The 26007-nt window shown below is 40.8% G+C and overlaps 2 protein-coding genes across 3 annotated transcripts; both read left to right on the top strand.

Annotated features, from left to right (window-relative positions):
* The first annotated feature begins 1592 nt into the window (after positions 1-1592).
* On the top strand, positions 1593-18761 carry kpna4 (karyopherin alpha 4 (importin alpha 3)). The gene is made up of 17 exons (XM_023291139.3): positions 1593-1806; positions 3571-3615; positions 3798-3887; positions 7001-7030; positions 7288-7340; positions 8216-8311; positions 8629-8714; positions 10918-11004; positions 11087-11256; positions 12043-12087; positions 12235-12366; positions 13372-13500; positions 14117-14221; positions 14311-14382; positions 15649-15811; positions 15907-16001; positions 16420-18761. Exons 1-17 carry the CDS (start codon positions 1738-1740, stop codon positions 16513-16515), a joined length of 1563 nt encoding a protein of 520 aa, XP_023146907.1. The 5' UTR covers positions 1593-1737; the 3' UTR covers positions 16516-18761.
* A 150-nt stretch (positions 18762-18911) lies between these two features.
* On the top strand, positions 18912-25771 carry trim59 (tripartite motif containing 59). 2 transcript variants are annotated; one of them, XM_035957643.2, is made up of 5 exons: positions 18912-19335; positions 22204-22555; positions 22657-22878; positions 23003-23212; positions 23810-25771. In XM_035957643.2, the coding sequence occupies exons 2-5, from the start codon at positions 22301-22303 to the stop codon at positions 24410-24412; spliced, it is 1290 nt and encodes a 429-aa protein (XP_035813536.1). In that variant the 5' UTR covers positions 18912-19335; positions 22204-22300; the 3' UTR covers positions 24413-25771. The 2 variants fall into 2 exon arrangements, with proteins under 2 accessions (XP_035813536.1, XP_023146903.1); XM_023291135.3 differs by having other exon boundaries at positions 18912-19502.
* Positions 25772-26007: the final 236 nt, after the last annotated feature.

Below are 26007 nucleotides of genomic sequence, written 5' to 3'. Positions count from 1 at the left end.
CTCATGCCTTCAGATTTCAGTGTCAGATATGCTGTATGAATAATGCTTTTCAGAATTCAAACAGATCTAGTTGGTGGCTTCAACAGTCTGGCTTGCACAGATGCCTTTGAAAGTTATAGTGTTTAAAGCACAATATCTCCAATTTGTTGTACACGTGTTAGAAGAAAATACTGCCCACAGACACAAAAATATGCAATAAATATTGTGAAAAAAATGTGGGTGACATTATCAAGGAAATTGTAGTTGAAGAAATACCAAAAAAATCAGATGACACAATAAATTTGGGGCAATTTGCAATAGTGTTCCTGTGGTAAAACAACTTTGTTTATGTACTATTTCATTTAAAGAAACACAAAAATGCATATTATTTTTTCAAAGAATCATACATTTTGCTTTTTATGTATCACTGACTGCACCGAAATTAAAAATATCAGCAACTAAATGAGGTAGCTCGTGTTCAGATGTGTTCAGATTTTACATCACTGTAAAAAACAACAACTACAACAACAAAAACCCTTTTCATGTGGACGTAGATTTTGAATCTTTTACAAACCAAAATTTCGAGGATGAGGAACTAAATTATCAATGTTTCTCTTGAGCACAAATATTTTTCAGAGATCAGGCAAATTTATTATATTTTTAGGCACAATATTCCTTTATTTATTTATTTATTTATTTTTATGTGTTGCAAGAAAACATTGCCCAGGAAAACAAAAAGGGAATTCAGTCATAAATTTTGAGGGGGTAAAAAACATATTTTCTCTACTGTGTTTCAGTTGTGTTGTATTTTCATTGTATGGTCATTTGAAGACACTGAAATATTGACATCACTTATTTTCTTTTTTAATTTCTCTTTCTTAAATATCAAAATATATAGTGTCCTACTTTGACAGTGAAGGTGTCTTCTGTAAAAGAAGATATTGTGTTTGGGATGGTGTAATCAATTCTTTGTTTTTTTTCTTCTTCTTCTTCTATATATTACAGCACATTATACTAAGAGGATTAGTGTTTACTGAACTGCATCCAGTTAGAAAGGTAAGACATTGTAATGATTGTTAAAAATTTTGTCCTAATTTACCAGTACTCACTACATTCATTGCACTGGAATTTAAATAATAATAACAATAAATCTGTGACTGAATGAGGTCGTTCTGAATTTCTGATAATAAAAAAAACATTGGAAGAGGTTTTTACTTTAATTAATTGAATTTCAGGTGTCCACTTAGTAATGCAGCCTTGTTTTTCCACTGCTTGAATAATACATATTGTTGTTTTTTTAACATAATCATATATTTACGTCTTCGCAAACTGTATCTGCTGAATTAATTAGTAGAATTGTAATTTTGTGGCGCTAAATGGATTTACTCTGGGTAAAATGAGCGCTTCATCATGACGCCTACGCTGAATACAGTACTTGAGTAAACGCACGTCCTTCTGCCGGTGTATAAAATGCAAATGTGTATGTGAGTGGACTAAATGTAGAGATTAAATGCATGTGGCGTAGCCTGCAGATAGACGTTAACGGGGAAACCAATGAGAGTCCGGGGGATTTCCCCACCCTTCCTCTACGCAGAGCGAGGCTGCCCTCCACCACCGGCATTCCCAGTATGCACCGCGGACAGAGCAGCAAAAAATAGTCCGCTAACGAACGGCTCAGAAAAGGGAACCAGAAAAGGGGGTAGCTCCGCGGCTAAATCCACGAGATAAACTGCATCCAGCGCAACCAGAACCGCTACCATGGCTGACAACGAGAAACTGGACAACCAGCGGCTGAAGAATTTCAAGAATAAGGGCCGTGATTTGGAGGTAAAAGTTGCGCGGATCGGTGTCGAGGATCTCCTCTTTTCCTCGCCGCCGCCGCTCTCTTCACGGCCAGCTTCGGCTCTCGGCTTCACTGTGACGTCGTTTCTAATTTCCACCGTCGGGAACTTTGCACCCAGAGCCCCGGCCACGGCCTGCGCACATCGTTAATGTTCGGTCGCAGGCCTCGGCAGGGCGATTCCCCGACACGTCCGAGCGGTTCGGTTCTGCCGTCACACCGCGGTGGTTATAAAACATGTCAGAAAAGCCAGTCGGAGTTGATCGCCTCCGCCGGAGCTGCGCTGCTAGCCCCGCTGCTAGCCAGGCCCACGGGGGACACGCTAGCTTAACTAAAGCATATCATACCCCACCGAATCGGTTTAGCTCGGTGTGTTAGCTCGTGTAAACGGCCACAGTCCTTCTAAAAGTATACACAATTGACTTTCGTGTTGTTTTTAGGAAATATCGACTTTACTGCCAAGCTAACGTGGCGGCAGATTAACGTTATTTTGATGCTGCAGTTAGCAAACTAGCTTGTCGCTAGCTAACGGTGGTTGGGGTTGGTGGTGCTGGTGGCTGCAGTTCCACCCATCCCCCGTCTTTATAATCAAAAACAATGGCGGAAACCAGTCAGCCTCTTAGCAGCCCAGTTACCTAGGTCTTAAGTCGAGGCTTGGTGTTAAATTTTTGCGTCCCGCTTTAGCAACATTACACTCGCGTTGAAAACAGCGTTAACCCGAGCAGCTAGTTAACGTGATTACATGACTGATAGATCAAAGCTACACGTTAGCTAACGTCGGTTCCACAAGTTAGCAGGTGATATACAGTCAGCCCAGCGTGTCACTAATGTGTGGTGGTGTTCATTTTGTCCTCAAGCAGCGGGCTCACTTTAGATGTATATAAGCAGGATATACGCATACATCCTGTTTGACGAGTCGTTTCTGGAGCACGGTAGGCCTCTAGACACGAGTTGTCAAGCCTGGCGACCTGTTTATGACCTGAACTAGTTATAATAAGCATGATGGCAGCCTGTCAGTGGTTAACACACGCTTACTCTTTAACTGCAACTAAAACTTCGAAATCACACTTTTCTATATATGTACATATGCTAATATGCCCTCACAGCTTCCCTTCCGCCATATACAGCTAGCTTAAACTAGTGCTTTCTAATACAACAACCCGGCTTTCATTTTAATAAGCATGAAGGATATATTGTTCAGTTTTTATTGAAACTGTGATTTAGAGAGTTTTGAAAGTTGTCCAGTCCATTAAGAGTAATGCAAGACTCATCAAAGTTATTAGAAAACACCTATCATTATAATTTAATGCAGCTGAGCAGCATTGCAGCCTCACAGCCTTCAGCACCTTTTGCAGGATTGCAGTCGTTTTGGCTTGATGTGACTAACAAAATGGCAGCTGAGTGTGTCTTATTATAACTCCTGCTTTTGTAAGTAAGAACATAACTTAAAACTTTGCATATATAAGCATAGAGGGGTTGGCTGTCTTGTTAAGATACATCAGGTGGTCTTGCAGTAACTTAAGCTGAGTCATATTGGGTCAGACTCATGCAAAGTGTGTTTGGGTGCTGTCATATGCAGTGTGTGGGCTGTTGGCTTCATGCTTCAAGTATGAGAGACTGCTGATCAGCTACAGTTGCACAAACATATCATCAGTGCTCAGATTTAGATTAATTGTCATACATGGTTAGATGTTACCCTCTTGGGCAGAGGCAAATTTTGATTAATATTCATGTTGCTGTCTTTCCTACAGACTATGAGAAGACAGAGGACTGAGGTAGTGGTTGAACTCAGAAAGGTAATACTTTAAATGCTCAATGTCTTTGCGTTACTGTGATTTGTACAACTAAATTATTATATTTTGACCTTTTATTTGTGATAATCTTTGAAATAATGGATTGAAATATCCTGAGTTTTCACGTATTGATGGTGACATTCTGTAGGAATGTGGATGAAGTAATATTTCTGATTCCTCCACAGAACAAAAGAGATGAGCATCTTCTGAAGAGGAGAAATGTGCCCCACGAGGACATCTGTGAGGACTCTGATGTCGATGGAGATTTCAGATCGGTACGGTTGCCTGTCTCCTACTCACAATAAATGTCCTGCCATGAGAAGAACAAGTTAACATACTTTTAGGCATTGTGTTTTAAGGGCATAGTATTATATAGCTCCTGTGAGGCACTGTTGTTGCAATGGGAATGACAACTAGGCAGAAATATTGTGTTATGACTGTCCAAGGGGTTTTGCACATCAGATTCATCTCACTCATTAAACACTCGAGAGGTTTAGGACCTGCTGACATTTTGTCTATATGATGCGGCTTTCTTGGCTCTCGTTACTCTATCCTAGTTGGGTGGGGCAGGAGTGTGCACAAACATGCAGTTTGTCTTGCTGTTGTTGGTGTCTCATTTTCCTGAAGTAATAGACAGTTTTTTCTCTACATGTTCAACTTCCTTGGTAGAATAGGTACAATGCACCTAATGAAAATGTCCCACCTAAGGCTTGCCTTGTTTTCAGGCACACTATTACCGTTAATGTTTGAGAGAGAATCAAGGTCGATGCCATGCTCGCTTTTGTTATCGCTACCTTAAACAATAGAGATGCAACAGTATCTGCATTCATCTTGAACCTTTCGATACACAGTGTTCAGTTCAGTATGAATTTCCTCAAATCGGTATGCTCTGTGAGAAATAGTCTGTTAATCTACATATTTGTAGCAAACATTCCAAAATCTGAATTTCATCTGTTAGGTTTTGGCAGGGCCCATTGGTCAGCTACAGCCTGTGTGCTAGTAGAGTTAGCTAAGCTAAACTAAAGAGAAGCCAGAGCCAGAGGATCCTCCCGTGACATTTAGATCCATTGTGTGGGAGTGCTATGGTTTCCTGCTTAGGTACAGTGAAAATGGACAAAGAGGAGTGAATTGGACAAAAACTGTATGCCGACACTGTTCAGCTGAAGGCAGGATGTGGAAACCCTTCAAACATGCTAAGTCATGTACGATGGCATCACCAACACCCAAATATGTTGATCAGTGGAATGAGACAGACTAGAAAACGAGTGTTCTCCCCACAGCGTTCCAACAGCCTCTCACTGCAGATTCAAACTGTGCCAAAGCAATAACTGAGCAATAAGGAATAACTGCTAGATGTTTTTCACCGCATAGGTCAAAGTGCTAGAGCCCTGCTACCACGTGCCTTAATGTCTGCATTTTAGCCAGTCTGCTGTCTGACCTGTAGAAATTAGTGCAAGCAGTAGTTATGCAGGGAATATCCACTGTACTGGCAGTTGTGCTCACCATCGATGAATGGATTACCAAGGCCACAGAGAGTTACTTAACAGTAATGACCCACTACATACAGGTCAGAGCTGGTGCCTTCCCGACACTAGAGTTATTTTTTCTGATTTGTCCTTATTGACAGAGTGCTGGCATTTGAATGTCTCAACTGTGTCAGTAGTAATATCCAAGGAGACACTATTAGTGTTTACATTTTTCAAAATATGTGGGAAAATGAATATATGTCAATATTTTCTGTTTTTTTGTCCTTGTCTACTGTTTCAAAAATGTACTGAACCAGGACTTTAAAAGTGAGAAACACACTGAATGGGGAATTTTGTGTACTGTTGTGTCTTGAGTGAACATCTATGTGGATTTAATTTTCCCCTTTTAGACAAAATCTAAATATATTTATAGGCGGTACCAGGGAAGAAAATTACTAGCATTAGTAGTACTCTTACTGATGTGGTAGTATTTGGGATAAGCACAGTGGATGTTGGCGCACCTTATTAATCTGAGCATAAGTGATAAATATTTATAGTGATGCATTATTGTGGAAATATAAGCAACATATTGTTTGGATCCTCAGTTTTGGACCCCAGAATGCTGAAGCTCAACTGTAAATGCCTCAGTAGTGATTTCTTAATGTAAGCAGTGTGGGCAGACATCAGTGGCTACATGTTTCAGACTAACAGCATCCCAGAAAATAGATCAATCAAGAATCCCACCTTCACTAAAGGTCTCTGGGTTTGGTGGCATTGCTGAATTAAAATGGCCACTCAGCAGTTCAGAGATTCAATCACTGTAACTACCTCATGGTGTTGAGAAGGCTGAGTGGAAATGAGCTGCTTAACAATATATCAACAATGACACGCTGCTCTGACTCACTGCAAGGCTTCTGTGGAAAGTGTCGGCCCGTCTAGTTTAAGTGCTCAACAAATGAATGACCACTGGTTTCAGTCTGTTTAAAATAACACATCAACTGTGTTGCCATGAGGACATTTGTTTTTTTTAACCTATTTTTTTGCCCATTTTGTGGTTGGCTCTTTCAAAAAAGAATAATTTGGGTTTCTTGAGCTTGTTAGAATTTATGAACCTTTTGAAAATCCTCACTCTCCTTCAGCCTTGCTCTTCATTCTTCTTGTCGCCAGTGTTTTTAATTTCCCTAGGTTAGAGTCGTCTCCTTAATCATCCCCCACAGCAGTGGAATGTAAATACATGATTATAAATGTGCTTCAAGTACACACATATTTGAATGCACAATGGTGCTTGAATGTTTTTTGGTTGTTTATTTTGTAAGTCTACTACCCTTCCCCCTTTCTGTGGGGGTTCACAGGCAATCAGGCAATTGCTGGCTTATCGGATGCATCAACCGACTTTATGCAGTAGGGCCCACAGTCATGATCAGTTGCTGATTGAAAGTAAAATTCAGAGTTCCTCAAAAGACGCAGCCTACACTGGGCTCTGATCTCCCTTTAGAAGGCATCAGGAGAGGTTTACAATTGGCAAATTGTTATGTTGAATCCTTGTGTGCATGTCCAGCTTGCTGAAAGGTTGGTTCAACTGAGAATGCAAGGCCCTATTTTGTCCTGATGATATTTTTCAATCCCCAACCTCCCCATGCTGTTTTTGTTGGTGCTTTAGTGACCTGATAATGAGTTTTCAGATACAGAAACCCTCAATACACTTGTCAGAATACTCTGATGGCTTTTGTTTGGTGGGAATTGCTTTAACAATTTATCAGCTTTTTCTTATTCATTTCTTTTGTTATTATTATTGTTTTACCAACAGTGTCTTTTCAATTATTCTATTATTATTCGTGCTGGAACTCTTGTCATTAAGGTTAACATACTACTTCTGAAACTGTGTTTCTAGCTGAATGATTTTATGAAATTTTCTCTTTCAGCAAAACACATCTCTTGAAGCAATAGTACAAGTAAGTTGGACATTTTTGTTGTTGTTATGTACCTAGTTTATTGAGTAGTGTATATGAAGTTTATTATTCATCTGAGATGACACTTGTCTGCCTCTCGTTACTTATGTTGAATTAGAATCTGAATAGGAAATTGGCTCAGCTCTAAGTTATATATTTGTTTGGCAAGTTATTACCTACCTGCTTCAAAACATAATTCTGGGGACATTGTTAATTATTTTAAGTGCGTGACTCATGTATGGTGTTGTGTTGATTTATAGAATGCCACCAGTGATAACCAGGGCGTTCAGCTGAGTGCTGTTCAAGCTGCCAGGTAAGAATGTACCCATGCATCATCTCAGTCAACACCAGGGTCAGCTGATGCTTGGATATTTTTGTTTATTGTTGTTATTTGTTGGTACAGTGACACAATCAATTATTTATTCCCTTATTGAAAGTACAGTCCTTTCTGACGTGAAATGGATATTGTTGTTACACATCAGTGTCAAGAGAATGATACCCTTTTTATTGTGATGATTCTTCTGTCTGTGCCATTTACAGTGAATGAACTACACTGATTCTGTATCATGCAGACGTTTTGATTATGTCAATAACATTAGCTGTTTGAGTGTAATTGTGATTCACATCTGGTTCACGGGTGTATCTGTAAGCCACAGATTCTGCACCAGCACACCAATATATTTTCTCAAGAGGCTGTCTGCTTGAAATTGATGACTTCTTGCAAAATACAGTTTCAGTGTTGCAATTTCAGGGCTCAAACGTTTTTCCAGCTTTGTTCGACAGCTGTGATTTAGAGCAAGTCAGCCCTGTCTAATTAATGGACATTGTAAGTGGCACTGCAGCTCAGTTGTGCAGCCCTCTGGAGCTTGTGTCAGGTGCAGCATGAGGTGGTTGATTTCATAAAACACGTTCACGTTTCAGGAATATTCTGTATTTTGTAGTTGTTTCCCTTTTTCGTTGTGATTCCTCATCTTGACGCTCTACCTGAAGTTATGTCATGACGGTGTTGGGTCCTACATAGGAGGAGGTCTCTTCTCATTAGAATCACTGGGATTGTGATCTCTTTACATTGTGTAGACGCTTCACATTCTTTAGCTGTTTCTCTGTGTGCACTTGGGTTTTGTCAGTAAAGCTACATGAGAGAGAATGTGTGTGTGATGGTCTTTTGTTTCCTCTTTGTTTTTGTAGGAAGTTGTTGTCCAGTGACCGTAATCCTCCCATAGATGACCTGATTAAGTCTGGGATCCTTCCTATACTGGTTCACTGCCTGGACAGAGATGACAAGTAAGCAGCCTGTAACTCTGTTTGTCTGCATGTAGCAGTGAATCATGCTTTTTTAATGTGAGATAATTATAGTACAAGTCAGCCTTATTCCCTGTACACGTTGAGTTTATGTACACTTCAAAGTTATGCTAATGAGGCAGCAGGGTTTAGCCCAGCCTACATCTGAACAGTGTTGAAAGTTATGTAAATGTGCTCCAGTTTTCACCTTCCAGGAATGACAGAACATAAATGACTCATGAGCGCACTCTTGCTGTTTAACACCTCTGCCAAATCACACTTGGTTTTACCGGTGCTTCTGCTACCCTACCTTTCCACAGCCCATCTCTCCAGTTTGAGGCAGCCTGGGCTCTAACCAACATTGCGTCGGGTACTTCAGAGCAGACTCAAGCCGTGGTCCAATCCAGTAAGTAACACTGTGTCGCAACACATGACTTGTTTCTCTTTCTCAGTTTTATCCCAATTTCCCTTTTGCTTTGATGTGGTTTTTTTTTCCGTGGAATGTGCTGTTTGTGCTGCAGTGTAAACAATATATCATTGTATTTTTGTGTTGAGTAGGTTGCTATGAAATCGAAAAAACTGTACTTTTGCTTTTGAAAAATCCTCATTCTTTTTATGTTGTACCTCTGTGTTGAAAACCTTATTGTTGATTTATTTCAATATGTAGGAAACTATATTCATGTTAATATCATCCTTATCAATTAATGACATCTACAGCAAGGTAAAGGTCCTTACAAATTTATGCACACAAAACTGATAAATAGAAATGAGTCTGTAGCATAAAAACAATCAATTCTGGTCTCCATTATTTGGGATTTATGAGAATTTTTTTCATTCTTTTTAGGCTGTCTATATGGTTTTATTTAAAGAACCCATATTCTGCGTTGTGTATTTTTTCTTCAGAATGTTATAGTTTTTTATTTTTTTTATTGCACTATTGAAATGTCTGGAAACTTAAAATGTCCTTGCCAGAAGGAGTTATTATCTCTCACAGAAAACACTGCTCCTGAACTGCCTGAAACGCCTCGTTTGAAGTCTGGACTTTTCTTCTGCTACTTATCTATGTCACCATGTAACGTGTTTGCATAATATCTGCCTAGCGGCTAGTTGGGCACATCCTCAAACGAAGAGTGAGCAGCTGCCTCACTGTCTGCCATGACTAGAGTTGCTTCTACGAACTCTAAAGTTATCAGCCATGAGCAGATCGCTCCAAATGTTCTGCTGTTGGCTGCTAGAATGAACACAAAAGTCTTCATGCGCTCCCATAATCTAACGAAATGAAGACCCAGTGGATTACTTTTATTTTTGACTGGCAATGTTCCTGCTGCTATAGGAAAGTCCTTAGTGTTAGCACATGGAGCTGATAATGTTACCATTAGCTTTGATTGTATGACTAGAGCTATGTTGAAATTGCATGCAGAGTGATGCCACTGTATGAAAGCATTGTGCATTGCGTAAGTGCATAAATGTCTCCTTGTTCTGTGTCCCATTCCGGTTCCAACTTGTATGGTTGAACTCTGGTGTTTTATTACCATCTAAAAGCTCTCAGGAGGCTACACCTATGTTCATAGAGTCTAGGGTTATGATAGGAAGCAGCAGTGCCTTGCTTTTCTTCTGGGTGAGTCAACCAATCGGAGAAGACTGGACTTTTCAGACGAGTTGAAAAGAGGTGCTCCAGCAGTTTACCAAGCTGAAACACAGGGGAGTTAAACCAAGTTAGCTAGGTTCACACCACAGGATTTTTGGGCTGATTTTCCCCATTTGACCCTTCAAAAAAAAAAAAACCATCTGGTCTGAGATCTTGTTCTAAACCGGTGGTCGGCTCAGATTAATTTGACAATGTGAAGGTTTTACAGATCCGATGTTAAACCTCACAAAGTACTTGCAGGTGCCATGGGACCACCCAGATAATATCAAACATGTTTGATATATATCCCTTAAAATCAGCCTAGTTACCGTTATCACACTACTGCCAGGAGCAGCAACAGTCAATATTTTTGCCTTTGATGCTGACGTTAGCTACAGATATTAAAACTGATCACATTTCCTGGTCTCATTTTTTTCCCAGACTCTTTTAGCCTTCTGTTTTTCTTTGTCATTGCAAAGCATTGCTAGTGTTACAGCAAGTTGTTGCACCACAGTCTCTACTTTGCTTACATCTGCTTCCACATGAGATCATGTGAGGTGGCTCACTGGTCCTTGATTGCTCCATCTGGCACTGTAATCTTAAAAACATCGTGTTGTGTGTGAATTGCCATTATTTTCAAATCTCATAGTGTGTGTGTGTGCATGTTGGAGATTAGAGACATTTGTCCTTATGTGCATCATGCAAGCCGATTTCAAAATCTGTTAAACTCCTGCAGTGTGAACCTGGCCTCGCATCAGTGAGCGTCAGGATTATTAATATTGACAATGCATAACTTCACAATTCATGACTAATTATGCAGGCGTAAGAGCAGAGTTTACGTATCTCTCTCTTTGAATGCTTGAATGGAGCACATTTCATCAATTTCCAAGATAGGAATAAATATGTTTTTTATGATCTTCTAATGATCTTAGTTTGTTTGGTCATTAGTTTATGCCTTCGTTAATCTTTTTCCCTTGTTTAGATGCGGTGCCGCTGTTCTTGAGGCTGCTTCACTCTCCTCACCAGAATGTGTGCGAACAAGCCGTCTGGGCCCTGGGCAACATCATCGGTGAGTTTGTGTGAACGTGAGGTTAGAAACAAGGGTAGTCGGTCCCAAGACGATGTGTGCTGAACGTGTGTTTTCTCCTCAGGTGATGGCCCTCAGTGCAGAGACTATGTGATCAGCTTGGGTGTAGTGAAGCCCCTGCTCTCTTTCATCAGTCCCTCCATCCCCATCACCTTCCTCCGCAATGTCACCTGGGTCATGGTCAATCTGTGCCGCCACAAGGACCCTCCACCGCCCATGGAGACGATCCAAGAGGTGTGTGTATGCACGTAGAGAAAAAAAATGTGTGTGTGTGGTTTTTGCAAGGCACTGCATTGGTATTTCTGAGTGGAAAGTCAGCGTTGGATCACTTCCTTTTAACTGCACTTACAACTCCTACGGGTTTTCTAGTTTCCACTTCTGTTCTTACTGTTGGGAGGTAAGATGTCTTTGAAAGTGACTTTAAAGTACTGAAAATAACAGATGTAGGAAACGCTGCTAACTAGACAAAGACTAAAAGCGATGGAGGAAGCTGTCTTATGCTGTCAACTAGAACAATGTATCAGCAAACATGACATTTTGATCAAACAACAGTTTTCTATGTTATATAATTGAGAACAAGTCAGTTATTAGTGAGATGCTTCAGACTTTCTGTAGGGTTTTTGATTTTATACGAAAAGCAGTGATATAAAACTATTCAAACGCTATGTGGCAGAAACTCCAAAAATAAGTCCAGAATAAATTATTGCCTTGAAAAATGTTATTGGACAGTATGCTGCTGTGAATGCAGTCATGGCTCTCTAGAAATAAAACAGAAGATGTGTTTATTGGTTGGTGCTTGTGAAGCAGAAAGGATTCGAGCTTCATCAGTGATTGACTTGCGTGGGTAAAATGTGGGCAGATTTTGTGTGTTACAGTTCTGTGTTGAAATAAATGAAGGGTGATTGTGCAGCCATTTCAGCTGTGATCCAAACGTTATGAATCACATAGGAATCTTCGTGGCGTTACAATTTCATTTTCTCTGACTAATGCTGTTTTTTTTTTCTAAATTATTTTTCTCAGATCCTGCCAGCTCTCTGCGTTTTGATCCACCACACTGATGTCAGTGTAAGTATACAGACGGGCAGCAGCAGTAGTGCTTGGCCCTACAACACTATATAGTCACAAGTTCCTGCTAAATCATTGCTGTCCAGTGGGACTGAACATAAAGCAAAAGGTAGTTACTAGAACCTTTTGGTCTTTTGCTGCCTCCAGATCTTGGTCGACACAGTGTGGGCTCTGTCCTACCTGACAGACGCTGGGAACGAGCAGATCCAAATGGTCATCGACTCTGGCATTGTCCCACATCTGGTACCTCTGCTCAGTCACCAGGAGGTCAAAGTTCAGGTAAGGAGAGGAGATTAGTGCTACCTAGGATTGATACATAAACCTGAATGGACCCTTATCTAAGGCCCTTCCCATAGCAGCTACTGTCTAATCCTACTTTAGCAACCATATCTAGGTATGGGAGGGAAGTCATATTTTCAAAACAGGGGAAAATGTCGAAACATTGGCCATTTGGAGCTTGCAAGTTTGATATTCTGATAGTTTAGAGGTTAATGCTGTAAATGCAAAAAGAGAGATTTTACATATAAAGTATATAAGCCCTCATTCACAGCTGTTTCATTATCCTAGCAAATAAAGCAATGAAGAGCCCTTCTGTTACAAGTTTACTCAGTTGATTTAGCCCAGCAGGTCGCTAAATCATATTATTGTTTTTAAACAAATGTAAAAGGAGGGTAATTTAGTTTTGGCAGGCATGTACAAATACATTTTAGGTAATAAAAGCCAAAGGAAGTCATATCAAAACCTTGGCTTAAAATAAAACGACATATTGGGGTTTCTGTTGTTAGTTGTCCTGCACTAAACTTGTCAAGATAAGCTGCCGCTTGTATTTGGATCAGTGAGCTTTTCTCTTGATTCTCTTGTCCACTACTTTCACAATACTGCAATGACAATGTCTGTTGTGAGTGTAGAGCTCAGATATGGATGATGTCCTTTTCCACTTGTCATGTTTTAGAGGTTTATTATGCCAAGAATTTGCTGTTATTTCCTTGTTTCAAAAGCTTGATAGGCTTTGCAACAGTAATAAAAATGGACAGGACATATGTATGTATGAATTTGTGATTTGTCAGGAAGTTGTAATACAGTTACTACAGAAGAATCAACCAGCATCATTTATAAATAATTTCTAATAATCCTGTAAATGCCAGTGTATATAAATGCTGGAAACAAAATATCAAACACTACTAGAGAAGCTTTTAACATCTGCTCAACAGATGTTTCATGTGTTTTTTTTAAATTTTATTTTTATTTTCTCACCGCAACTGAACTTGTCCTCTCCACATCCAGACCGCTGCCCTGAGGGCTGTTGGGAACATAGTGACCGGCACAGATGAACAGACCCAGGTGGTGCTCAACTGTGACGCCCTCAGCCACTTCCCTGCACTCCTCACCCACCCAAAGGAGAAAATCAACAAGGTAGTTTCTCTATCTCAAAAAAAAACCCAAAAGAACCCCCGCAACCTGATGATCTCAAAGCCCTACATCCACTGTCTGGAAGTGATGAAATCAGAGACTTGGTGCAGGTGTGGATGCTGTGTGAAAGGCAATGGATGGAGGTCTAGTTAGTGGTAGGAACTCACAACATGGAGAACCGTGAGGATGAAGAACACGAAGACGACGTCAGCACCTGGCTACATGTAGTTAGTGACATAGATCGAGGGGAGGGGAGGAGGGAACTAGTTTGTGTGCATGTGATTGAATGAGTGATACAAGGGGTTGGTGGAATACAGGGTGCTGAAGGCCAAGTGTCTCTGCTGATACTGGAGTGCATCTGAGACCAGTCACTTCAAAAACGAGGCCCTTTTTTATGACTGGACGATGATTAGAGCCTCAAAGTCGCCCTCTCCCCACCCACAGTGCTCTGTCTCTACCAGAGGTCCGAACGCTGAATGGACCTCTGGATTCTGATCCAGCTCAGACACAAAAACTACCATCAGTGTTTTAATCACCTTGCTTCTTTGCTGGGGATAAAATCTGCATATATGGAGTCTGCTAAACAATCCCACTTGTATTTGTGCTTTTTATCCTGTAGGAGGCAGTGTGGTTCCTGTCCAACATCACAGCAGGTAACCAGCAGCAGGTGCAGGCTGTCATTGAAGCCAAGCTAGTTCCCATGATCATTCACCTGCTTGACAAGGTTTGTACCCATTTCAAGTGGATCATGTGTGATACTTTATGAACTGCAGGTAAAATGTGTATTGCTTACATTGAATGCATATATTTTAGGGCGACTTTGGCACTCAGAAGGAAGCAGCCTGGGCCATCAGTAACCTGACAATAAGTGGAAGGAAAGATCAGGTAAGAATCTCTTTAAATTTTCCCGGTTTGTGCTAACCTCCTGTGTGTGCTGCAGATTTTATTTTATTTATTTTTTAACCCACCTTGTCATCTAAATGTATGAAGAAAAGTGAAAAAAAAACATTGGGATATTGCAGTGGTGAAAAATTATTACAGCAGTTTAAAATTTCCAAACCACTGTTGGCATTTATCATATTTATTGGCAAATGCAGCCACCGTCTTTAGTTTTATGTCACCTTTTTTATCTAGGAAAAGGCTGATTAAGATTAATGATCACTTACACCGGAACATCCTGGCCATGGCGGGCAGCAGCAGAATTTACACGTGTATACAGGTAGATTTTAATAAGGTTAACATAAAGACAAAGACCATAGCTTCCTGTGTTTTTTTCGTGGGCGTAGGTCCATAAATCTGAAGGATGCAGACAAGGAATGTATCACTAAGAACATGCCAGTGACTCAGTTTATTTGTGGATAAGGTCCTTGATGAAATGGTCTTTCCTTTTGAGTTACTTGTAAAGCGCTTTATAAATAAAATTTATTATTATTATTATTATTATTATTATTATTATTATTATTATTATTATTATTACCATGTCAGATTTACAGTAGGAATCAACTGATTACCAGCCTGGGTGGTTATCTGACAAATATTTGCCCTTTTTTATGCTGTTAAAAAGAGATTGACCCAAAAAAATCATTACTGGCCCAGCACTAGGATGAGACTGTTGCTAAAAGGCTTGCTATCAGGCCTGTGGCTAACACTATCTGTAATAAAATAAAAATCTTTCTGAATTAAGGTTCATTTTTACCAATCTGCTCTGACAGACACATGTCTAGCAGAGAAGCAATCTGCAAAAACTAAACACGAATCACACCTGTCTCCACAAATCAGGATATTAGCTACTGTCACAATGGTTAAGGCTACGCTAATTAGGCAGCCACACTTTGAGAAAGAACTGTGAAAGATTAAGAAGAATTGAGGGGGAAGAAGAGGCAAACTGTTTAAACTTGATCGATCTCACTGTAAACAAAATACATTTCTTTTAATAATGTACATATTCAACCACGGTATTCCTTATTAATGATTAAGTCTAGTTGTGAATGACGGGTTCTCTGCTATTACTCGATGCTGACATGTAACATTTAATGTATATAATTGCCACATCGGTTTATTGGTCTTTCCTGATTCCCAGCAATTGGTGTCAGTATTGGCTGTGAAGAAAACATTGCTTGATCTCTAACACGCAGTTCATCATTGTTCCAGGTGGCACACCTCATTGAGAAGCAGGTGATTCCTCCATTCTGCAACCTGCTCACAGTGAAGGATGCTCAAGTCGTGCAGGTTGTTCTCGACGGCCTGAGCAATATCCTCAAGATGGCCGACGACGAGGCTGAAACTATTGCTAATCTGATTGAGGAATGCGGAGGTAGGCTTTCTGTCAACGTGTTGTCATCTTTCTGTTTTCAGCTCGTTAGTATCAGGTGTTGATATGTGATCTAATTTGGTCTTTTTGTCCTGCAGGTTTGGAAAAAGTGGAGCAACTGCAAAATCATGAAAATGAAGATATCTACAAATTGGCATATGAAATTATTGATCAGTTCTTCTCATCCGATGATGTAAGTTACATTTGTATGTTGCATATATTTACTATTTAGCTATGATTTGATTTGTTTATTACTTAGGTTTAAAGGCAAAGCAATAGTCAAGTGGTGCTATTAGTTGGTTAGAAACTTAGACTCAGATCATATTACACTGGAATCTCAGCATAAAGTACCATCACACTGGACAAATGGTCTAACTAGTCTAATATGTACGCTATAGTGGTTATCTAAATATAGTGATAGTTTGACATGACTTTTGGATGTCCGAGTCAGTCAGCAGCCTCATACCCACTTAGTATAAAAAGTCACTCAATGGGGCTCGTGTTTTTCTTCCCAATGGTTGGCTCGTGATGTATTGAACAGCGTCAGTGTTTAATCCACCGCCTTCTCCGTTGCACACTGTTAATGCTTAATTGTGTTGTCTGTCATTCAGATCGAAGAAGACTCCACCCTGGTCCCAGAGGCCATCCAGGGCGGAACTTACGGCTTTAACTCAGCCAACGTGCCAGCTGAGGGATTCCAGTTCTAGACGGCATCTGGGGTATTCTGGAGTTTTGTTCACGATGCAGCACTCTGTTCAACATAAAAAAATTAGGAGAGAAAGAGCGAGAGAGAGCGAGTGTGAGAAATTTGATCCATTGTGCTTGGCTCGTGGGATCCATGGCTGCATCTTATCTGAGAGAAAAATATGTGGATTTCATTTGGCATTCCAGGGGAACCAGCCCAAATGAAGTTTGAGATGGCGAGTGGGTGCGAGTGAGAATGAGTGGCTACATGTTGCAAAAAAGCAAAACATCTACATCGAATGCGTTGAGAGACATGCCGACATAACTTCTGTGTTATTGGAGCTGTCGTCTTCGGAAAACTATTTCAAATGACAACAAAAAAACTCGATGTCTGCCCAGGGAGAAACATGGACATTCAAAAACAAGAAATCAAGACATCTTGAAATATTACAATACAGCAAAAATGCAGAAATGAATTTAACTCTGATTCTGAACTGAGATGAACCACGAACCATCACAATTCTGCGGTCCTCCGACTAGAGGGGGCGCCACCCTCAAAGTGCCCCTCCCCCAATCGGCCACGCTATCAGACATGTGTGTGAATGGACCCATTGTGTATGAATGTCTGGACTCAGTGCTGAGGAGCCAGGTTCATCTCCTCCAACGAGACGCCCCGACGTGGGCGCCATCCTCTCCCCCTGGTGGGCGAGGCCAGGAGTCCGACTGCGCGTGTCGCATGTGCGAGAGAATGGACGGATGAGTTGTGTGTGCTTGGCTGCGTGCGTGACTGGGAGTGTGCAAGGCTGGGTGAGAACGCATGCAGAGACGGGAAAAAGATACAAATACAACATCTGAAGAGAAACAAAATTGAGAAACGCAACAATAAGTCTAGCAAAGGTTTCAGGAATGAAATTCTGCCTTTGAAAGAGGCTGATCCTGAAATCTGTGAAAGGAAGAACTTTGGATATGGGGGAAAAAAATCATTGTCATCACAAGGATTATGTTTTGTTTTGAATTATTTAGTATTAATTGACACTGGACAATGTTATTGGCAGGTGTGGAGCAGCGGTGCATTGTATTATGATGCATTTGGTGGCTTTGGGCTTTTCTTTTTGCCTCCAGTGTGTTCCTTTTTTATGATTTTTTTTTTAATTTCAGCTTTTAGTTACATTGCTTCTGTAAAGGTGATTGATGATGATCGTATTCCATCCTCACACCACAACCCTAACCTACACACCAGACATGGGCTTGATGCTGTGAAATTCGTACACCATCACTATAATCAACCAAATGACCAGTTCCTCTTGTAACTCTTCATTATTCTTTTCTTCAATTTACAGCAAAATCACTGCTTTGCAGTATTGTTGCCATAGCTTTGATTATCACCAGGGGAGAAGAGAACAACGGCCATTTCACGTAGGATTGTGAATCATAACCTTTGCATGTACTAAACTATAGCACAGTTATTTTTAGGGTATTTTAGTTTCCTTAGGCTGTGGATACAGTGTAATTTTCATTTTAAGTAAAACTGTGCTTAAATGTTACATGTTTCCCCTTCCCTTACTCCTCACTAGTGTCTGATTTGCTAAATAATCTGTATGATTTTGCACATGTACTGCAAAGTGAGGCCTGAAGTCTTTCTGAAGGTGTGTTGGTGGGTTTCATAGGTTTTGACCTGCCAGCAACCTCTACAATATGCATCACTCAACCACAATCTTTGTTGTCTTTCTAGAGTAATCCAATGATGATTTTTAGTGATACTTGAGAAAATGATGAGTTTCTTTCAGGAGCAGCAGTAATGAATCTGCTAATGTGTCTCAGCTAGACTAAGAGAGGATTTAACCCCCTTTTCTCAAGGTCAAAGGGTGTCCCACACGTCAGACTGGAGTTGTTCTAAGTGGGTTTTCCTGAATAATAAATAAACCCATGGACAAGTTTGCTGTAATTTTAGTACCTTGCAGAGTCCTCAGCCCCGTACCCCTCTTTCCTCTTCTACCAGCTAGGTGTACAAGCTTACCCTCTTTCATTTTTTGTGTTAACTTCAAACACTGTAGTAATGATTACACATTGTGCTCATAAACCTTCTGTTGAACATAGAGGTATTTTTTTTTTGCAGCATTCCTTGTTAGCAAACGTGGTTTCAAATCTAAAATTATGACCTGGAAGGAAATTTAAAAAAAGGTGGTTTCCCCCCCAAAAAAACCTTTTTTTGGGAGATAGGCTACAGAATAGGTTGTCTTCGAGAAAATAAATAGTGAAACCCAACTGAGAGACTGTGTGTGTGTGTGCTCTGTTGTGAAATGTGGTGTGGTTAATCCGTTTTGTTTATTTGCTTGAATTTCTTCAGTTTTTTTTCTGTGAAGTGGTGAAACTCTCTCTTTCTCTCAACGGTCGAGCTTGTGTTCAAATCTAGACAGTGGGTCCTGATTGGTCAGGACGGCCGTTTGTCCGCATGCGTAGTGTAGAAAAGGAAAATGGTGCATTTGGAGACAGTCGAAAAAATAACTCACGAGAGAGACGTAGGAGTCTATGCGTGGTACATTCATGAGTCAAAACCCTTAGAATTTTTAAATGGTAAATGAACAAAAAAAGGAGGGGGGAGGCATTCAGACATTCCGAAAAATGTTGTTATATATTATTTTATTGTTTTCGTGAAGAAACGGTGCTTTTTTTTTTTTTTTTTTACTGTATTGGCACATTCAGGCACCGTGCAAAGTTAATCATGATCCCGCATTTCTACCATTTTATTGTCTGTACTTTACCGAGGACACCTGAAGGCAGCACGACAAGGAACAGGAAACGAAGGCTCTGTTATGGAGAGACGCATTCACTCCGAGCAGACGGTGAGTGCTTAGCTCAAGATTTCTCGCCTGAAACGCCCTCTTAAAGACGATTTTCAAAACCGAGACGAAGATATAGCAAAACAAATGGTCGACATGCTGCGGAGGAAGTTGTCATTAGCGCTGTTGTTTGGGTAGCGTTGCGTTTTTGGTTTTTCTGGGAGTGTCAGGTTAGTCAAAATAGAAGTTCAAAAGTTTGACTTTTTTTTTTGTCCTGGTTGAAATGTTGCCCTCACGAAACGCACAAATTGAGGGTTCATGTGCTCTTTTATCATGTGGGATAAAACTTAACTTTCTAACTTGTTATGGAGAATATCGCTGATGCCTGCAGCCTTGACTTGTCCTGCCAACGTCCCAGAATAACGACAGTTTAACAGTAAAGAATGAAAAAGAACGGCGTCGCTTTTGACTGTACTATTGTGTGTGTGTGTGTGTGTGTGTGTGTGTGTGTGTGTGTGTGTGTGTGTGTGTGTGTGTGTGTATATATATATATGTGTATATATATATATATGTGTGTATATATATATATATATATATATATATATATATATACACATATACATATACATATACATATATACACATATACATATACATATACATATATATATAGACAGACGTGGTTAAATATAGTCGCTGCACACCTGTTACCTGTTTGAATCTGGGCGCCAACTCGGCTGCAGTTTGACTCCACACGTGGATCAGGTTTTGGGGACGGTTGCACAGCTGAACAGTCTGTCTCAACAATCAGCTGTGTGTGTGTGTGTGTGTGTGTGTGTGTGTGTGTGTGTTGGCATAAGGCCTCCTATTGTCGCTGCCTGTAACTAGAGGAGAGAGAGCCCACAAACACACACATACACACAATACAACACAACCGATCCGGTAATAGGAGCTGATCCGAGTTTTGGCTGTTCTCTTGTTTTTCAGTGCTGATCTGCTCTTTCACACACACCAGTCAGGCTTGAATGTTCTGTTGTTTGTTGAGATAAGCACTAATTAGACACTCATAACCCTCTACAACGGCTGATCTAATGCAGTCCATGGAGTCTAGTTTTATGGTGGCTGCAGTTTGTGTTGTAACTGTCCTAATGGTGTTAACTCGTATTTTTAGCATTGAGGCCACAGTTTAGAGCTAGTATTTTACTCTTTCTTTTAAGTATTAGTGCACATTATAGCCAAATCATCATTGATAGACTTCATGAATGTTTGCACAGTCATATCCTCCTGAGACCCAGGAAAAAAAAAAAGTTTGGTCATTTTGAGCTTTTACATAAATGAAGTGTTGCGGTGGTAAAGAACATATTGCAAAGATTTAAAAAAAAAAAAAAAACTTTATCAGCATTTTATAACGTGTACTGTAGTGCACAATAGGACATCATTAACATTAACATAGTAAATAAGCTGATCATGAAAATGGCTCATCTGGGATCTTCCATTAAATAAAAAATGTATGAACATATTTGTTTTGCAACATACATTAAAACTTCACAGAAAGTTCCCAATAACAATTCACATTTACTTTGCACTAACCTAAAGGGTGTCTAGCAATGGCTGTGATCAATCACAAAAAGGTGTGTAACTTCCTGATGGCTTCATGAAATACCCCAAAACTTTGGGGCAAGGTTGGTCATAGGCAACTGAAGAACTGATTTAATGTTCACTCCCACTGTTCAAAGAGGGGCACTAGGCTTGGCCATTCACAAAAACACAACTAATTCCCAAATGGCTTCATTGGATGCTTCGTCTGATTCCAACAATGAGGTGTCTTCACTGATGGTATCTGATGAGGCAATTAGATTTTTTTTTTTCTCACCCTCTCCTGTCTCAACCATTGGGCTCTCATCTTCTGAAAGGTCTAGGTCTGAATCTCCCTTAATGATTCTCTGGAGAATTCTCTCTGCCTCTGTCAAACACCTGTCTACTAAAAATCAAAGTGAAGTAAACATAAGTCCAAAGTCCTGATGTGCACTACAGTGTACGTTCATAAATCCATTGTTTTTCCTATGAAAATAACTTATCTAAGCTCTGAAAACACACTCAAATTACTCTAGATTTTATTAGATTACACTAGATACTATACACTAGATTTTTATTTACTATAAGCAGTCAAAATATAGCATCAAAAAAACAATTTAAATATGAATATCTTCTTGCCTTTCTTTCGGAAAATATGCTCCCTGGGATGACTGCCATTTTGAAAAGACCGGCAAAAGGAGTTGGCAAGACACACCCCCACACATGTGATGTCATTTTAAAGCTAAGGTTGTCCTCTTTAAGGAACATCAGGACTTAAAAGTGTGGCACATATAGTATTGGAGAAATCAACAAGAAACTAATGTGCACTACAGTGCACAAAAATGAATTGCTGGGTCTCAGGAGGATATATAGCGTTGAGCAATTTGGCATTTTTCTGACGGATATCGCAATTTCTCCTAATTTTATGAAGTCAGCCACAACTCCAATATTCTCTGTAGTAGATGAAAAATATATAAAGGTACATTAATGAGATGCCATTAAAAGCTGTCACACAAGGAGGACAGCATAGATTAGAACTTTGGCTCAGACAAGCTACATAATGTATGACTTGTGGCTATAAAAAAAGGACCATGATCAGTGGAAAAGCATAAACAACCCAAGGAATCTTCAGTTTGAACTGAATCATAACATTTACCGTCGTTATTTAAGAGCCACTCATTGTGTATCCTAAATTGCAGTGGTTGTGATTTGGTGATTACATTTTTTGAATTTTGAAATTGGTCACCTACCTGATTCTCCAAATAGTCATAGGAAATCAAACTTCTGTTTCTTTGAGTACATACCAGGTTATAATCACTTTATAGTTGTATCAAGTTAATTTGTTTTGCTAAACAGGTGCAACACGTAGCTTTTCGTCCGTCCTGCTGTCCTGCCAGATCTTGTTTCCCTCCAAAGCTTCAGTCCTGAGCCCAGCCGGTGTCTAGTGTCCACCATGGACAACCTGGAGGAGGACCTGACGTGCTCCGTGTGCTACTCTCTGTTCTCGGACCCGCGGATCCTGCCGTGTTCGCACACCTTCTGTAAGAACTGCCTGGACAACTTGCTCCAGGTGTCAACCAACTATTCCATCTGGCGTCCGCTCCGCCTGCCGCTCAAATGCCCCAACTGTCGCAGCGTGGTGGAGCTGCCCACGGCGGGCGTAGACGGCCTGCCCTCAAACGTGTCTCTGCGGGCCATCATCGAGAAAGTAGGAGAGAATCTGTTCTTTTTCCAGTGAAACATTCAGTGCTCTTATTGGGCAGAACTGTGCTGCTCCGGTTTGTGCTGATTTGTCTTTGCGTGTCTCAGTACCAGATGGACAGCGAGCCGCGACCCCCGTCCTGTCCGCTGCACCACAGGCAGTCTCTGAACATTTACTGCGTCCAGGACCGGCAGCTGATCTGTGGGCTGTGTCTGACTGTCGGGGAGCACCAGGGCCATCCCATAGATGACCTGCAAGCAGCTTTCATCAGAGAAAAGCGGACTCCATCGCTGCTCCTGACCAGACTCTCCGAGAGGAGACAGCCACAGGTATGGAGTCCACAATCAAAGCAAATGCAATACACTGTAATGGACGGTGTGGTCATTTTTTGTAAATGACGTATGGGAATTGAGTAAATGCATGGACGTGAGTGCATGTCTTTGTCTGTCTTAGGTGTGTGAGCTGGGGGAGCAGCTGGTGCAGGAGAAAGCCCGCTGTGAGGGTCTGTTGAGGCAGGACCGGCAGGAAGTCAATCAGTTTTTTAAGACGCTGGAGACGGCGCTGACCAACAAGAGACAAGCTTACCTGGAGGCTCTAGATAAAGCTGGTGAAGAGGTGTCACAGGCCTACGACCCCATCATCCACAGAGTGAAGGATCTACAGGTGTGTAAATACTGAAGCATGGACAGGTAGCCACCGGAAAATATGTATTCTCTGAATTCTAACGCTGTACGTCATCATTATTTAGTAAGAAACAAACCCTGCATTGGCTGAAGATTTTTAGATTGGTTTAGTAAATTTAACTGTGGTTACAATCCTCACGTTTTATTGGAAAAGTGTTTACTAAGTGCGCTACAGACATGGCAACAGAAAAAAAAAGAACAGAAAGCAAAAGTGGAGAAATAGAATAAAGGTAAACATGGTAAAAGATTTACAAAATGTACCCTACAACAACACTAGATAAAATAATAAATGCCCCAAAAATGCCATATCCAATCACAGAAAAATAACAAGTGGAATAAAAGAAAATGGAGGATAAAAGAGGAGGTTAAAAATAATAACAATAGTCATAGTGAATAAATAAGAGGTAAGAGTAAAAGAGAATAAAACAAATAAAATCAAGTCTATAAAATGGGTTTTAAGGCAGAAACAAACACTTGTTACTCTTTTAAATCAGTGATCATATTATTGATAAAGTTTCTGATTAAATGACTGACAGCTCCAGTATTTTTGCCCCATTAACAGTCTTGTTTCTTGCAGGAAGAACAGCTGGACCTGGTGTCTTTTGGCCTGTCTGTGCAGGAGGAAGACTCACCCCTGGTCTTCTTGGAGAAGGTGCATTTGTTCAGAGAGAGGGTGGAGGAATGTATTAAAACCCCTCTGCCCTCCGTGATAAACCTCTCCATCACACCGCGAGCAGCAGATTACCTCCAGCAGCACTGGCCCGCTGTGACCCTGGGGAGGCTGGAGGAGGCTCCTGTTCCCAAGCTGTGCTGCTGTTCCAGATGTGGCTGCGGGGACGCCGGAGCTGGAGGCGACCGGCCCGACAGACGGGTCCAGGACATGTGGGGTGAGCTGCAGCCGACCGGGCCTGCGGTGCTGCTGGGGCTGCTGCTGCTGCTGGCGGTGCTGTGGATGAACCCGGTCGGAGGGGCTTCGCTCGGCTTCTCTCTGCTGTCTCGGCTCAGTCAGGTCGTCCACGGCTTCAGCAGTGAACTCATCACATCCGTCTGGGACACGGCAGCGTCGGCGTACACGGCGATGGAGGCAGCTGCAGAAGAATGGAGCTCACAGCTCTCCTCAGTGGGGGACGAGGTCTTTCAGCAGCTGGCCGTCTTATTTCAGACTCTGACGTCTCGCTGAGAGAGGCCAAAGCAGAGTCCGGAACTTTTATTTAGAAGCTAATTAAGTCTCAAAACTGTAAAGATCTGATTTTGCCGTCAGCTTCACAATAAGAGGTTTGTTTTTAGATTTAAAACCAACGCTGAATCTTCTTCGGTGACAGCAGATCTAATGGACCACGACACATTTCAGCTTTTTCCCTGAACTGAATGATCTCTGCTTTGTTTTTGTTATTGCTTCTCAGCGTTTTAAAGAGACTTTTCTTGGAGAATTCAGGCGATAGATAAGCAAATGAGCAGATTCAAAGGAAAGAAGAGCATTATAAAACTTAAAAACATATTTAGAGAAATAATTTAATAACGAAAGACACCCTTTAAATGATTAAACCATCACATGTACATGTGAATATTAATGTGAGGGTGGATTTTTAGCTTTAGTCCCACTTTAAAGATTCTTAGAAGTCATATGAAGCCCCTGGAAGGCGTCGGATGTGACTTATTTCCTTGCTTCAGAACTGTACGGAAAACATTTAAAACACCGTTAAGTTCTTTAAGCACAGTTTATGTAGCTGAAAGATGTTTTTATGTATTAAGCTGTTATTGTCAAGTGCTACGCTCCTCTTTGGAAGGATATTATTCTGGATCACAATGACACTACCTGACAAATGAGCATTTATCCTACCAAAACACTAATTACTAATTTTTGAAAAGGTGGTTAGTTTGAGGCGTTCTCTCCCTAGTCACCTTTCCCATCAGTCTCGGTAGCTTTCCCGCTGTGTCGGAGCTGGAGACGTCAGCGCAGCCGCACGTGTATCTCCTTACACAGGACTGTTTACAGCGACTGGAGCACTATGTGAAATTTAGAGCCTGCTGAGTGGAACCAGACACACAGTGGACCAGACTTAAAGCCTTCACAGATCATGTTGCAGAGATGCGGAGGGGTTCTCTTACTGTGCCTTCAGCCATCATGCCTTCACCTCGCCCCACTTAAGAGCTTTATGGTTAATTCCACCAGGACCAATACGTCTTGCTTAGGACAGTGCTTCTTTTTTGTTTTTTTTCGTAAACGGTGCACTGATTTACGGTCTGCTTTAAAAGTTGTTACAGCCTTTTCTTTACCAGCGCTATTCTGCATCCCACAAATGTTACTTTTATTTTACTCGAGCAGAGTTCAGCAGCTCTTCACTAAAACACCAGCTTGAGTGTCTCTGCCTTCCTCAACACAATGTGATGCAACCTGGGATTTAAAAAAAAATCTGACTGAACAAATGGCGTTTTTAAGCAATGTCACACTCCTAATGAATGTTACAGCATTTGTCATTTTATAAACTTCAGAATTACTGTATTTTAAAAACGTATTAAAGGTTTTGGAATGCTTTTAGTTTTTCTAGTAATAGTGTGGTGTTCCAGCGTGTGGTATGTCTAGTGAGCTCAATTAGCTGGTGCTTGCTAGTTGTCTTTTCAGTGTGAAATATGTGGCATCCAGTGACTTCAGTTTGTACACATTAGACTGGTTGGCCGCTTGTGCACCATCCCTTAAGTTGATGTATGTTATTTTAGGAATCTAAACCTGCTAATCTGTTCAGGATACAACGTAGAATAATTAGCACAAGCAAA

This window comes from Amphiprion ocellaris, chromosome 7 (genome assembly GCF_022539595.1).
Source record: "Amphiprion ocellaris isolate individual 3 ecotype Okinawa chromosome 7, ASM2253959v1, whole genome shotgun sequence".
NCBI classification, from domain to species: Eukaryota; Metazoa; Chordata; class Actinopteri; family Pomacentridae; genus Amphiprion; species Amphiprion ocellaris.
The sequence above is the reverse complement of the archived record's forward strand: the minus strand, read 5'-3'. Positions and strand labels throughout refer to the sequence as shown.